Below are 13,509 nucleotides of genomic sequence, written 5' to 3'. Positions count from 1 at the left end.
TCTAAGCTGTTCAATTCATTTCTCCCCCTTCCAGAGCACTTGAGGATCACATCTCACTTCACTCTAAGTTTTCATTACAGCTTATCGTACTGCAGCTTTTCAGATGCCTCCTTCTGTCTGCTACCTGCAGGCAGGTCTACCACCCAGGAAAGGTCTGGGCATTTCCAAAGCCAGGCCCAATGCTGGGGCCAGGCTCCCTGTCCCCATATCTGTTAATGGTGCAAGGTTTCTCAGGAAACTCCTAGAGCAGGAAAACACACAAAGATCTTGACACTGGGACAAGGTCAACAGCCCCTGTGCGTATACTTAGGCATTGATAATGCAGACCACAAATAAACACAGATTAGGGACAAATCTGTAAAGTGTGCATGCGCTTAGGTCTTAATGATTCTTTTTTTTATGGCTGGCTTGGACTCATTGAAGCTATGGGCTACTGAAAGGGGAATGTCAGGCAGTCCTACCTCTCCCTCATACCTGCCCCAAAACCTGCTGTGCTCCAGCATGGAGGCTGACCTGCACTGTAAGTCTTGGGGGTGGAAGCAGGCCACACTTGCAGTAATCACCAGCCCTCTGATAACTGAAATTTTCATATGCTCTTAGGTCAGCCTCCATGGAGCTGTCCTGAAGACAAGATCAAGAAGAGAGGCTGAGGTCTGGAGGATACCCTGCTGCTGCTCAGGTCATTTTATGGCCCCAAGCTAGGTGGAAACTCTCCAAACGCCCTGCTTCAAGGAGGGTTGTGTTTCCTAAGCTGCCCGCCATGCTCAACACATGTGAAACTGCAGGGGCAACACTTGGCATTGATCTATGTAAGCTCAAACCCTGGATAACCGGGAAGCTTCTTCCCCTTTTCCCCTACAAGTGTCTGGCCCCACGCGTGCCCCTTATCCAGTGCATGAAGCCTATTCCTGGCAGAGCGTCACTGCACGGAGAGGCCTTCAGCAGAGAGCAGAGACCTTTAACCACTGATGCATCGGCTTAGGGCGCAGGGAGGGATGTCCCAAAGGAAACCTCCCTTCACAATGTCCCTTTCCTGCCCTTCCTACCAGGGATTCAGTGGGGGGTGACCGAGCACAGGGAAGTTTTCCGCATGTACCCAAGACAAGGGCTGCAATTCTTTGCGGGGCCCCTCTCGGCCACGGGGAATTCTGGCTCGTGACATGGTTCCATTGTTCCCCGCGGTGCCAAGAACACGCCGGGATCTTGTCTTTGCGACGGTTAAAGCGCTTTCCTGTTTGTTCGCTCGCCGTTTCCAACCGGCGCGTCCCATGAGCGCTGCACGGGACGTCTCTGCTCGCGAGTTGTTTTGTCCCTTTCGTCATGTCGGCCTGCAGCTCCTCACAATGGGGCGAACAATGTATTCCTGCAGGCAGGGGCGAGAGGGGAAAAAATAACCGCGGGAGGCAAAGCCCATCGCTGGAATTTAGGAGCCGGGGAGCAGCCTCGCGTGCGCCTTTGTTCCGCCTCGGGAAGCCGTGTTTGTGCAGCGCAGACCTGCTCCTTTGCTCCAGCCGCTTGCTTTTCTTAGCGATTGCAGCGTGGTGGCAATGCCACCCTGGGAAGCGGCGGCCCCTGCTCCTTATCGGGGGACGGGGGCAGTTGCAGGAGCAAGGCAGCTTCTCTGCATCTAGGAGGCCAAGGAGAAGCTCTGCTCTCGGTGCAAGCTGAGGCCACAAGTCCATAACAGTGTTAGGAGCCGAACACACTGCCTAAAATGAGTAGCTAGTATTGAAATGACCATAGATATATATCACAATTACTGCTCTGTGGGGGCACTTGACCCTGACACAGGTGTTTCACCCCATCTGCAAGTAAGCTCTTCTTTCTGACTCTAAATGTGCAGCAGGCTTTTACATTGAAAGTCTAGAGCTGCAGGCAAGGCTCTCCAGGCAGGGTCCTGCCCACCTGGTCAGCACAATCCCGGTCACATCTCTGCTCTACAGGATTCTTGCATCCCTACAAAAAGCAGAGAATTTTGCCCATAGTCTCACATCCTTTAAGATCTTGGGAACACCGGTGATCCAGTGCCAAACATCCGTACACATGCTGGTCAGGTTTGTGCCTGCTCAACACCTTAGGGTATTTCCTGGAGGGGGAAAAAAATGAGTTCAAACTCCATTCAGTAGGCATATATGAACAAGAGGGTGTAACATGTGCTCCATTTTCTGCAACAATATAAATCAACTGGGATTTATAAGAAAAGAACAAGACAGAGTGAGAGAGATCTTGGATGACAGGACTGGTTTGTAAAGGTATTATTGTACCTGGCACTGAAGGCAGATGCCTAGCAGAAATCTGGGCACTTGACTTCTAGAAATGCAATGAGATCTTTACAGATACTGGCACCTTCAGGCATTTTTGGGAAATGAAAATCGACAAAGCTGTGATCACCTAAGGATTCTGGTAAAAAGTGGCTTGAAGCCAGACCTACAAAACCTCGGGTGGGCTCAAGACCCCTCTTCTTTTCCAGGGGCATGTGGGGTCTTATGAGGCAAGGTAACCCAAGCTCCTTTCAGTAATTAAATCCTGGCAAGCCTGGATCATGACTCTGTCTCATACTCCATGCAGAGGGCTGCTAGCGTGCACTAGCCTTCCCTAAGTTTTGTTTGACTTAAAGTGTTCCTTTTCTCAAAATTTGTGATGTCGCTTATCCCCTAGCCTTTTCTCTGTGTAATTACAGTTGTTCTATTGCCTTCCTCTAGTGGAGAATATCTTCTTGCCTTCTGCAGTGACCAGAATCAGGCCCTCAGGACCTGCAGCCAAAGGAGCTGCATTATATCACTGAATTGGCATCCGGAATGTCATATAGTATCCTAGGCCTGACATCACTCTGGAACTTGGCACAGCTGGAAAAATGGGCTGTAACAGGTAACGCTGCTATTGTGTTTCCCTGTTGACTTCAGAAGGATTGTTGCACTGCTATGGAGTCAAAAATTTCCCTTCTTTACAGCTCCTCATTTGCCTCTCACACTGAAGTTTTATTTTATCAATTTTATCTTTGCCTTCTCATTATTTTGAAATAATATTTGCAATATTCCTGATATTCTCAAACATTCTCTTGGCCCTACTACTTCAGCTACACCTCTGGCTGCACATTTTTCATTGGCTCTGGCCGTTTCTGCTCCCTCATTTCACCCACACTCAATAAATGGAGCTCTTTACAGCACCTGTGCTCTAATCTGCCATCACAGTCGCTTGGTGCTAAGATGGTCATTTCCCCTGAGCATTTGTTGGATCCCAGCATGCGTTTTCCTCTGCAAGCGTCCATGGCCATTTTGCATGAATGCAGAGGGATCCACACTGCCTATTTGGTGGGAGCAAATGTCCAAGTCTTGTTCCTCGTTTGCAGGAACGCGGCTCCAGCTTCCATGACGTAAGCCCAGCTCAATGCCCTGTTTCTTACTTCTCTTCTCACCACTCCTAGCCCATGTTACACTTCACACAAGACCTTGCACTGATTCCCTGTAATTGGCAACAACTTGCATTGGTGCATGACAACAGTGCCATAAAAACCTAAACAGTGCAGGGTAAACAGAGAAAAATACACTCCCTTTACTAAGAAGCTTTTAAAACCACCTTCACGTAGATTAGTCGAGCCCTTTGCCGGCTGTTTGAGACAGCTCTCATTCCTAAGCCTATTCCACTCCAAGGTCTAGGAGCTGCCCCTCCAAGCTGCACAGTAGCACCTGGGAGCTCTTATCCAGTGCCCAGCACCCGATGCTTTCCCTGCAGGTTTCCTGCTTCTGTGTGACACACGTGATGGGCAACATGAAGCTCCTTTGCCGGGCTCCTCGTGCACCCCAAGAGATGACCAGTATATTTTAAGTTCTTCATATCCTTAAGAATACGCAGCAAGTACCCAGCGTACCATCATTAACGGCAAAAGCAGGCAGCAACGGAGAAGTTTTATTGCTCAATATTGCTCTAATTGCTCAGCCTCACAAAAGACGAAACTGATTTTATTAAAAAAAAGGGTACAGGTAAAGCAAAGACTCTCTAGATTTCATGTAATAGGTGTATTTTACTCTTGCTAAAAGTCACTGGGACTGAACCGCACTCAATTTGCCTTGAACTATATATGATTTTCTCAGTTTGGGTTAAGTGAACCCCGCAAGTTTGCACACTACGGCCGCCTCTTTCCGCGCTGCCCGCGGGGGTGGGGGGTTCGGGGCATCCCCCCGGGACGCGGGTCCCGCGCGGGTCCCCCCGACCCGGCCGCCCCGCGCGCGGCCGCGGCTCCCCGCGCCGCTCCCGCTCCATCTACCGGCCGCGGCCGCCAATTACCGCCCGCTGCTCCCGGCGCAGGGGCGCGAAGCGGCGACCACCGCGCGCGGGACTCCGCACTTCCCCGCAGCCGCTTCCCCGCTGCTCGCGGAGCCACGCGTGTTTCTCCGAGCTCCGCGCTCTGGGAGGCGGCGGCTGGTCGGGGCGGGGGGTGGCGGCGCGGCGGGGCTGTCCCGCGCGGCGCCCACGCGTGTCCGCGCCGCGGTGCCGGTCCCCGCGGTGCCGGTCCACGCGGCGGGGCGGAGCGCGGCCGTGACGCGGCGGCGCCGGCGCCGGCGGGGCTATAAAGCACCTGCCAGGCACCCGCTGCCTCCACAGGCTCCTTGGCAGCTCCCGCTGAAGCACCGCGGAGCAGAGCGGAGGAGGGAGAAAGGGGAAAAAGGAAAGAGGGGAAAAAAGGAGAGGGAAAACATCCCCAGTGTTTCTTGCAAAGCCACCATGCTCAGCCACGCCGCCGGCGCCCTGCTGCTGGCGCTCGCTCTGTGCGCCCTCCTGGAAGACGGTGAGTCCTGGGCTGGAGGGGCTGCGCGGGGCTGCACGGGGTGGAGGGCACAGCTCGGTGCCTCCGCGTGGCTCCTGCCCGCGGCGGCTGCTGCTCCTGGGGCTTCACGCAAGTCCGTTCTAGTCCTGCAGCCTCATCGGCAAGGCTGCCTGTGCTCCCAAACATACTGCAATCCATGTAGGTGTGTGTTGGAGGTGCAGCACCGCCAGGCATGCGGGTGCTCCTGCACGGAGCCCACGGCTCACGCGTTCCTCCTGCCGCTGCAGGTATGGGCCATCCTGCCCTGGATTCCCACCGTGCTGCAGCCGGCACCGCGCACCTGAGGACCAAGAGATGTTCTTGCAACAGCTGGCTGGACAAGGAATGCATCTACTTCTGCCACCTGGATATCATCTGGGTCAACACCCCAGGGTGAGCGTGAGCGCAGCGTGCTCGGGGACGCGGTGGCTGATGAGCGCGTAACTGGCCTTTCGGATCAGGGATGAGGATAGGTGAGAAGGAGGGAGAGCAAGTGCCCTAGTTGTGGGAGATTCTTGCAGCACCTGCTCTGGGGAAGGTGACGAGCTCAGCCCTTCCCAGCTGCTGACAAGTTGGTGCTCCTGCTCAGGACTTGCAGTAGCCGCTGGAGGGGAGAGAGGAAGAAAGTGCAGGATGCTGCCTCCTCCTGGATTATCTTGTATTGAGATTCCTACTTTGGCAAGGTGAAAGTAATACCAAGTGTTGGAACTTGCAGCGAGCCGGGAAAGTTGCTTTTCCCTCTTGCAAATTGCAACCCTGATTGCTGAGTGCCAGTGTGGTTAATTAGGCAGCGGCGGGCTGGCAGCGAGGCCGCGTGACTGCCAAGTCCTGCCCTCAGGAATGCTGCAGCAGACTTCCAGGCAGCTTCAGACCAATGGCCGTCGCTCTGTATCAAAACACACGCACTCAGGTGTGGTTATAATTGTGCTCGCTAATGCACAATTACAACTCGCTGCTTGCGCTGCAAAGAGCTGCCAACCCCAAACACGGGGAGAATAGAGTGTGCTCGAGGAGAGGAGCTCTGAAAGTGTCCCGTGATCAGACAAACCTGTTATGGCCTCCAGATCTGTTGATTTGCAGTATTTCCTGTGCATAGAAAGTGCTGGGGGTGGTGGGGAGCAGGAAGCGCCAGCCCTCCGGGGCTCGAGCAAGGGGCTGATCCGTGTTAGAGGCGGCCGCGCTGCCCGTGCCCGTGGGCGCTGCTCTGGCCAGGGGCGGCACTGGCAGGGGTGTCTGAGCTGCAGCGAGGAAAGCAAACTGCACTGGCAGCCCAGCATGTGCCAGGCCTGGCACCAGCCTCTCCCCAGGGTGGTGGGGTGGGGAAACAGCGGGTAGGAGAGGGACTGAATTTTAAAGGCTTGGAAATATCAGTGGCCTTTTCACCTTCTGTTTATAGATGTCTCATTATTATGGCACTGGCTTGGCCGCCTCCCAAGGTTGTGCTATAAACCTGTGGGGCAATAAAGTTAGCTGCGGAGCTGATTTCCTTTGTTTTGAACAGCCACACTGCTCCCTACGGCTTGGGAAGCCCGCCTCGGCGCCGCAGGAGATCGCCGCGCCGGTGCGAGTGCTCGCGCTCCACGGACAGCGTCTGCGCCGCCTTCTGCCAGCCCAAGCCTGGGTACGTCCCGCGGGTCCCGAGGCCATCGGGGTCTGCCCACGAGGGGCCACCGGAGAGCTCGGACTTAGTAAATCAACCAGCTCCTGTGGGGTGGTGCTTTGCAATGGCTGCAACTTGTGTGGTGGCCCTCATACCCAAGGCAAAGTGTCACCAGAATGTTTTGCTTTATAATAGTGTCTTTAGTGGTTGATGTGAAAGCGTCACCTCCGTCCCTCCTGGTGCTGGGAGGAAGGGCTGGGTGAGCTCTTGGGAAGGGAGACGCCAGCAGGATGTCCCCAGAGGGGAGAGCAGGAGGTGTGAAGCTGGCCTGGAAGCACCAGGTCTTGCTCTGGTGGGAAGGAGGCGTCAGGGGAGCAGCTGGCTGGAGCTGGGGCTCGGTGGTCGGGTGTCCTCTGTGCTTCTCCATAGCCTGCTCTCTAATGCATGAAGGCCCTCACTAAGGCTCCCTCCAGCCAGCAGGATACAGGCATGCCTATAGGGTGGAGAACTGGCGTCAAAGTTACTGTAGAGATCCGTCTTTAATTTCATATCAAAGAAATAATTTTAAAAAAGCGCATTACATGTTGTTATGAATCGAGTGGGGTCTGATAGAAAAAAGACAACAGTAAATATGACCTATAAATAGCTGCAGGTAACCACTGAATAAACACGTGCCATCGGAGATGCCAGAGCAGCGCTCCTCCTGGCACTCGCTGGAGTCCCGGCTGGGTGCGGGTGCCTAACGTGCATCTTCCCTTGCCTGTTAGGTACCTCCAGAGTGCGGAGCTCCCCGGGAGTCCTGGAGAGCCCACGAAGACGCTGCAGAGCAGCTACGTGAGGCCTTCCCAGCACGGCCTGCTGAGAGCTGCCAGGTGAGCGCGGCCTTCCCTCACCAACACTTGTGCAGTGAGTAGTTCCTACTCAGATTTGACCCAGCGTCTCCCTGTGGCCTTCACTGAAGTTAGAGGGCTTGACTCCTTATATTCCCTTTATTGGAGGCTAAAGGCTCCAAAACTGGAGGAATGCTGTGTGGAATGTAGCTCTTCATTGGAGTGTGGGAGGTTGCTTTGATGCAGAAGAGGTAAATAGGTGATGTACAAGAAGGATGGTTGGGAGTGGAGCACACAGGAGAAGTGACTGGGAAGCAGCTTTGGACCAAAGGAAATGGTTTTTCTGGCACTGCAGAACTGAATGGTGGAAGTTATTGCTGGAAGGTGTTTGGACTCCAGAAGTGTAAAGAAATTAAAGCAAATTGGGAAATTCAAGGAGGACCGGTCCACTGGCTGAGTCAAAGCAGATGCTTTAGGAGCAGTCTCTGGAGAGCAGATCTTGAAGTAGTACTTGGGATACTGCAGAGCATGACCCTCCTCTAAACCTCCATCACTGACCACTAGTGGAAACAGGATTTTCCTACAGTTAGAGTTCTTCTGCAACTTAATACAGCCACAACTAGAATTTTTCCCCTGTCCATTATCTACGTTACAAAAGAGCTTGGTGAACAGCAGGTAAATATAATGCAGGCTATTGTTGAGTGGTAAGGCAGCGGGTGGCAGACTGAATGTCTCTTCTGTTTGCAGGGATCTTGCCATATCCAGCTTGCAGTTTGGCAAACAGCAGCACCGTGCTCAGAGGAATGCCCAGCCAACAGCTTTGCCTTGGAAGAAAAACATCTGGAAGAGAAAGAGATAAGAAACGGGTGCAAACCAAGCTCAGCAGAAGAATCCGGAGTCCTGCGGGTGCCGCTAACTCCGCTGTTGGTAGTTAGAGCTGAAGGATGGCCACGGGCGGAAGGGGGAAGAAGTGGATGTCTCGACGCTCCCGTTGCGTGAACCAGTACTGCACTGACTGTTGTAAAGGGAAAAGAGAATCTCTCTGTACAGCCATAGGTGTGTTGCGGAGCTGCGTTGTGCCTCCTTCGGTCAGGCTGGTGTTACTGGTAGCGTATCGGCTAAACTCCGCGCTGGATACCTAGAGCGCTGGTCAGCCCACCCGGGGCAGCTTGCAAAGCAAACTGCGATGTGCAGTCCCGGACCTGGCAGCACTGAACTCCCGTGTCACAGGCCTGGTCTACTCTGCCTTTGAACCATGTTTGAACATGGTTCCAGCTCTACTCCGTTCAAACATGGTTTGGATGGCCATTGTAGACGGGGATAAACTGACTCCAGGAGGGCCTGTCTGGGCCCATCTTTGCTCTTTTATTTTCTCTTATCAGACAGAGTGATGTGCATATGAATGAGACTCCCATGATAAAACAGCACCCAGCTCTTACCATAATTAATCTTCTTAAAACCTGAAAGCCAGCTGAGTAGCCAGCGGCAATCTCTGCCTAAACAGGAGGACCATCCTTAGGTGGTTCTTGTCTAGATAGAGGATGGCTTGTTTACATCTGAGCTTGCATCAAATCCAAGCATGACCCCAGCCCTCAGAGCGCAGAGGCATCAGGGATGGGGAGGCTTAAGTAAAGGCTTAAATTTCAGTAGCACCTCCTGCCACAGCTGGGCAGGAGCCCAGCCTAGAGTCACCTGCAACCTGGGGAAGGAGCAGCCTAGGTTAGGTGCAGAGCCAAGCTGCTAGTCTGAGCTCAGCGCTACGAATCTCCTTAGACATACCCTTTGTGGAGCAGAGAACTTCTACCTCTTAACCCAGCATTGCAGCTTGCTTTCAGCTCTGCCTGAAAGGGAAGGCTAGAGGCAGAGAAGATGGGTGGTGGGCAAACAGCATGCAAAGGCTTGCTTGCTTTGCTTAGATGAGGTCTCTGAGTCAGGCTCTGTAGTAAATGACCAGCCTGAATAGCATGTCACAGAGAAGTGCAACCTGAATAGAGAGTGAATGAGGCAAGGGGCAGCCGGGTGGCATTAATGTGCAGAAAAAGATCTCCAGGATGAGAGCATGGCACTGTGTGCACATCCTTAGCAGGGGATGGGTTTAAACAAAAGCCAAGATCATGGCCACTTTGCCAGGCCTGAGCTGCAAAGTGCTGCTGGGCCCAGAGGAAGGGCAGGGGTAATTTGGGGGAACGCTGAGCCCAGAGCCTAGAAACCGTCCTCAGTCTGGAGGCTTTGGAGCTCTATCGCAAATGCACTTTCATTTGCCTGGGCAGATTAATTTCTGTTCTAAAGTTCCAAGTGGCAACTGTCATCTGGGTGGTGTAGATAAATAATTGCTCTCCTGGAACCGCTGTGTGGTCTCCCTTGCTGCCCAACCCTCTATTACACATGAAGACTTTAAAAGGCTGCTTGAAGTTGGTGGTGGACCAAAATCTGTGGCTGCTGCAAGTGTAGTCCCATTGGACGTACAAAATATTTCTTTAATTTTATTGTAAGCCCTAGAGGGGGAGAAAATGAGGCAGACTGATTGTATCATAAATGAAACAACAGGCAAATCATTGGGTCCCCAAAGCTGCAGAGAAACTTTTTCTATTTGACCTTCTGAAGGTTTCAATCATTCTAAAAAAAAAAAAAATCCTGAAAGGGTTTGTTCCAAAGGAAATTTTGCACATGGTTTAATGTGAGCCTAGTAATTTAAAATAAAACTACTGCTGTAAAATACTATGTATATCCCCTTGTATGTGTATGATGTCTCTGCTTTTAGTAACTTATTGCACACATTCCATATGTAGCATCCTGACACCTGTATATTTATTTAAATCTATTGGTTTTAGATGATAATTTTTGAACTTTAATTTGTAATAAATAATGACAAAAGTCAATTCTATTTTTCTTCCTTATTACACATCTCGGTGGTGGTGGCCGGAGCAAAGGAAAACTGGATGGACGTAATCCTGTGGAAGCAGTGGGGTTGCAAAGCTGGGTGAAAATGGGCACGCAAGGGCGTTTTGGGAAACATCCCTAGCATGCTCAGTTCATAGGGAATTCACAGAGCTGATTTAAGCCAAAAAAAGCAAACAAACAAAACAAACCCCCCATGTTTTTCTCTAGCACACATTTGGAGGCTTTGCATAACTTCCTGGGAGCTGTGTGGTGGAAGTCTATAGCCTTCTCCTTTCCTCTAGCCCAACATCCTTGGCTGAACTGCATCTCCCATGACACAGGACTTCCCTTGGACTTGGTGGCAGGTGAAAATCAGATTTCTTTGGACGTGTGGTTCTTCTGATGTGACTTTAAATGTCTTGACAATAAAATGAGCTAAAATGCCAGGTAAAGTGCCAGGTAAGATGAAGGGATAAAACGATACCTTGCAATACAGAAGAGGCTTAAATTTCCTATATAGAAAATCTAAGGTGCTAGTCTTCCCCTTTCTGCTCAGCTTTTCCCAGAACCAGCCCAAAATTTTTGCCTGTTTTCTGCATTTTCCAAGGTGTCCTGCTGCAGCTGATGTCAGATGGTGCGAACGAGGAAGCTGAGGGCTGGTGGCATTTCATTCATTTCCTGGGAAAGATTTCCACATCGTCAAGAATGTCTAGTAAGTGAGTATTAGTCAGGCCCTGCCTTTTTTGTCTTTCTTAAATTACAGAAGAAGTATGACCTTAGTCAGCCTGGAAGAAGGCTGGCCTTCCCCTCCTTGTGAGTGAAACCATCCCCATGCGGACAGGCCGAGGTCTGATCATCCCTAAGGGTAATAATATGAGATGAGTTCTCTAGGGAGAAAGGCTGAAAGTCAGCATTTCTGCAAAAACAGGAGAAAAATACCTCAGGCCAGGCATCCATAACAGGCCCTAAACCCCAAACCTGGGGAGAGCTCCCTGTTAGGCTCCCAAAATGTCCTACAAAACCCTGGGGACTAGTTGAGCTTGGTGGTGATCCCATGGCCTTGGCTGGAGTAGCTTCAAGGTCTGTACTGTGCCCAGGCCTTGGAGGACAATTTTAATTACAAGAACTAAGATAAAGCTCACCTAAGCTTTTACCTAAGGGTAAAAGAGAAGGGAGATCCTTAAAAGAATCTTAATTAAGATTGAAATGGGAGATGACTGTATTTATTTTGAGGTTATTGAATTCAATGATAAAGATTAGGTACAGCAGTTTGAAGAAGGCATATTTTATAAGTTTTCATATATAAAGGAAAGAACAGGATAACAAGATTTTATTAAGGAGGGAAATTGAGGAAAGCAGGTAACTTCCTCAGTCAGTTCTAAGTGTACAGGATGCTGTGTTTTCTTGGTTATGAGGTTTTGCTTCAGCAATCCTCCATTTGATTGACAGATGCCATAAATCAAGGACTCCTGTGCCCTGAGTAGGATTCTGGGAGGCAGAGAACACTGAAATGCCTCCCATGAGAACTAAGTCTCAGGCTGAACCCTTAACCACTTCCTCTAAGAGGGCTTTGGTCCGAAAGCACGGGCAGAGACTACAGCGGGCAGAACCAGTGTGGAACAGTTGGGTGAAACGTTCCCCACGTGTCACACCTCCCTGGGGCACTCTCGGCTGGAGCATTAGATTGTGTCGGAACCTCCTTCAAATCCCTTCTCAACCTCACACCCACTCACCGATGAGTAACTGGGGGCCTCTCCCCCACCTGGCCTCCGGAACAGCTTGGAGGTGACCTTACCACTCCCTCATCAGAAGGAAATAGCCTGTTCCTCATCACTTAGCTGCTCCAGAAGGCTGCCCGGTAAAGGAGAGATGGTTTCATCCATCCTCCGGAGGGAGAGGCTTCCTGAATTGATGTGACTGACCCAAAGACCTGCAACGGAGCAAGCCCGCTCCTCTGTCTTTATCCCTTTGTATGCAATGCTCCCTTTGTATCGGCTCTGGTCCCATCCTAAACTTCAGTGAGCTGATGGGTATCACTCTAGTAGAAATCCAGTGGAGGGAGAAAACAGGGAGATTTCTGCCGGTTTAGTGAACTCCGTTGGGCCAGAGAGCTCCAGAGCTGAAAGACCAAGTACCCCTAGGGATCTAAATACCTGGCTGAGATTCTGAGATGTGGGAGATTGCCATAAGCATCAAGGTTTTGCAGGTGTATTTTAACATAGAAACCAGTTACGGTGATTCCAGTTTCTCATCTCAGATAAGAAATGAAGGCTTGGGGTGGAAGCTGAAACAAAAAATTAAAATGGGCACAGCCAGGTTAAGTAATCACATAGTTTAATAGTGCAGTCGTTAGCTGCACTGAGTAACGAATAGAGGCTCCTGCCCCACCCTGGCAATGAGCTCCAGGTAAGTATATCCATAATCCCGCAGAGCAGCTCGGTGCAGCGTGGGACACGTGGCACCCTCAGTCACAGGCTGTGCAAGAGGGGAGCCGAGGCCTTCAGTTTGCCCTGCAGCCCAAGAGACGTTCAGCAGAGCCATGTCCCAGCCCTGGACATGCACCTTCTGCAGGAGCCCGAGGCTGGCTGGAGCTTTCACGGGCTCACACTTCATCTCTGGCAATGATTTCCTTGGAATCAGCTCGTTGAGGCGTATCCTCCCTTCAGCCTTGCAATGCAATCCTAAGGGATCACGAAGGGGAAAGCTACTCTGCTTTGAACAAATAATATATATATATACATCTATATCCAGTTGCATAATGACGCAAAGGACCCCATTGGCTGTGCTGAAAGTATGCATTCCTGTGGTGTTTATGGAGCGCGCTTTAAAAGCAGTTTTGGATATAACTGGTGCCATATGAAGGACAGGATCTGAACACCTTGCAGAGTAAAACCTTGTGAATTAACAGGAGAACAACCTAAGTGCTTGTTGCAAAGGAAAGAAAAAACCAAAACCAAAACCAGCAGGGCTGATCAGAAAGCCTTCCATGAGCTCCAGATCTCATGTCTTTGGCAGCCTTGCTCTGGCAATATACCTGGGAGACACGAGAATCTATCAGAAGATAGAAAACCAGCTTGCCTCTCCTCACAGAGTGCTCCCTTCAGCATATCCATGCATTCATCTTATTGCGACCCTAAGAGCACATTAGTTGCAACATGTGTTAACCAATTCAATAAGTCACCCTGATAATTTTTTATTTGTGGTTTACAATGCACACCATGAAAATCTCCAAGAGTTCATTTCAGCAGTGAGAGCATAACAGTTTAGACAAGATCTTAAATGGTGAATAACCCTCTCCCGGGGGATTTGATGGCAAATGCGAGGTATGCCTCTGTGACTTTATTATTAAAACAGAATGATCTCCCTGCAGCTCTGTTGGAGGAGGAGGAGAGAGA

The 13,509-nt window shown here is 51.0% G+C and overlaps 1 protein-coding gene across 1 annotated transcript; it reads left to right on the top strand.

The window, feature by feature from the left end:
• The first annotated feature begins 4,706 nt into the window (after nt 1-4,706).
• Nucleotides 4,707-10,066, top strand: EDN2 (endothelin 2). Its single transcript, XM_026043413.1, has 5 exons — nt 4,707-4,786; nt 5,053-5,197; nt 6,306-6,425; nt 7,172-7,276; nt 7,982-10,066. The coding sequence occupies exons 1-5, from the start codon at nt 4,723-4,725 to the stop codon at nt 8,091-8,093; spliced, it is 546 nt and encodes a 181-aa protein (XP_025899198.1). The 5' UTR covers nt 4,707-4,722; the 3' UTR covers nt 8,094-10,066.
• Nucleotides 10,067-13,509: the final 3,443 nt, after the last annotated feature.

Source organism: Nothoprocta perdicaria, unplaced genomic scaffold, assembly GCF_003342845.1.
Source record: "Nothoprocta perdicaria isolate Ctin4 unplaced genomic scaffold, notPer1 scaffold_33, whole genome shotgun sequence".
Classification (NCBI taxonomy): domain Eukaryota; kingdom Metazoa; phylum Chordata; class Aves; order Tinamiformes; family Tinamidae; genus Nothoprocta; species Nothoprocta perdicaria.
Note: the sequence above shows the minus strand (reverse complement) of the source record. Positions and strands in the feature narration are given on the sequence as shown.

Coding starts and splice junctions, on each gene's coding strand:
- EDN2 (XM_026043413.1), top strand. CDS start 4,723: ATGCTCAGCCACGCCGCCGGCGCCCTGCTGCTGGCGCTCGCTCTGTGC. Junction 5,198..6,305: donor ATCTGGGTCAACACCCCAGG/GTGAGCGTGAGC, acceptor TGTTTTGAACAG/CCACACTGCTCCCTACGGCT. Junction 7,277..7,981: donor GGCCTGCTGAGAGCTGCCAG/GTGAGCGCGGCC, acceptor TTCTGTTTGCAG/GGATCTTGCCATATCCAGCT.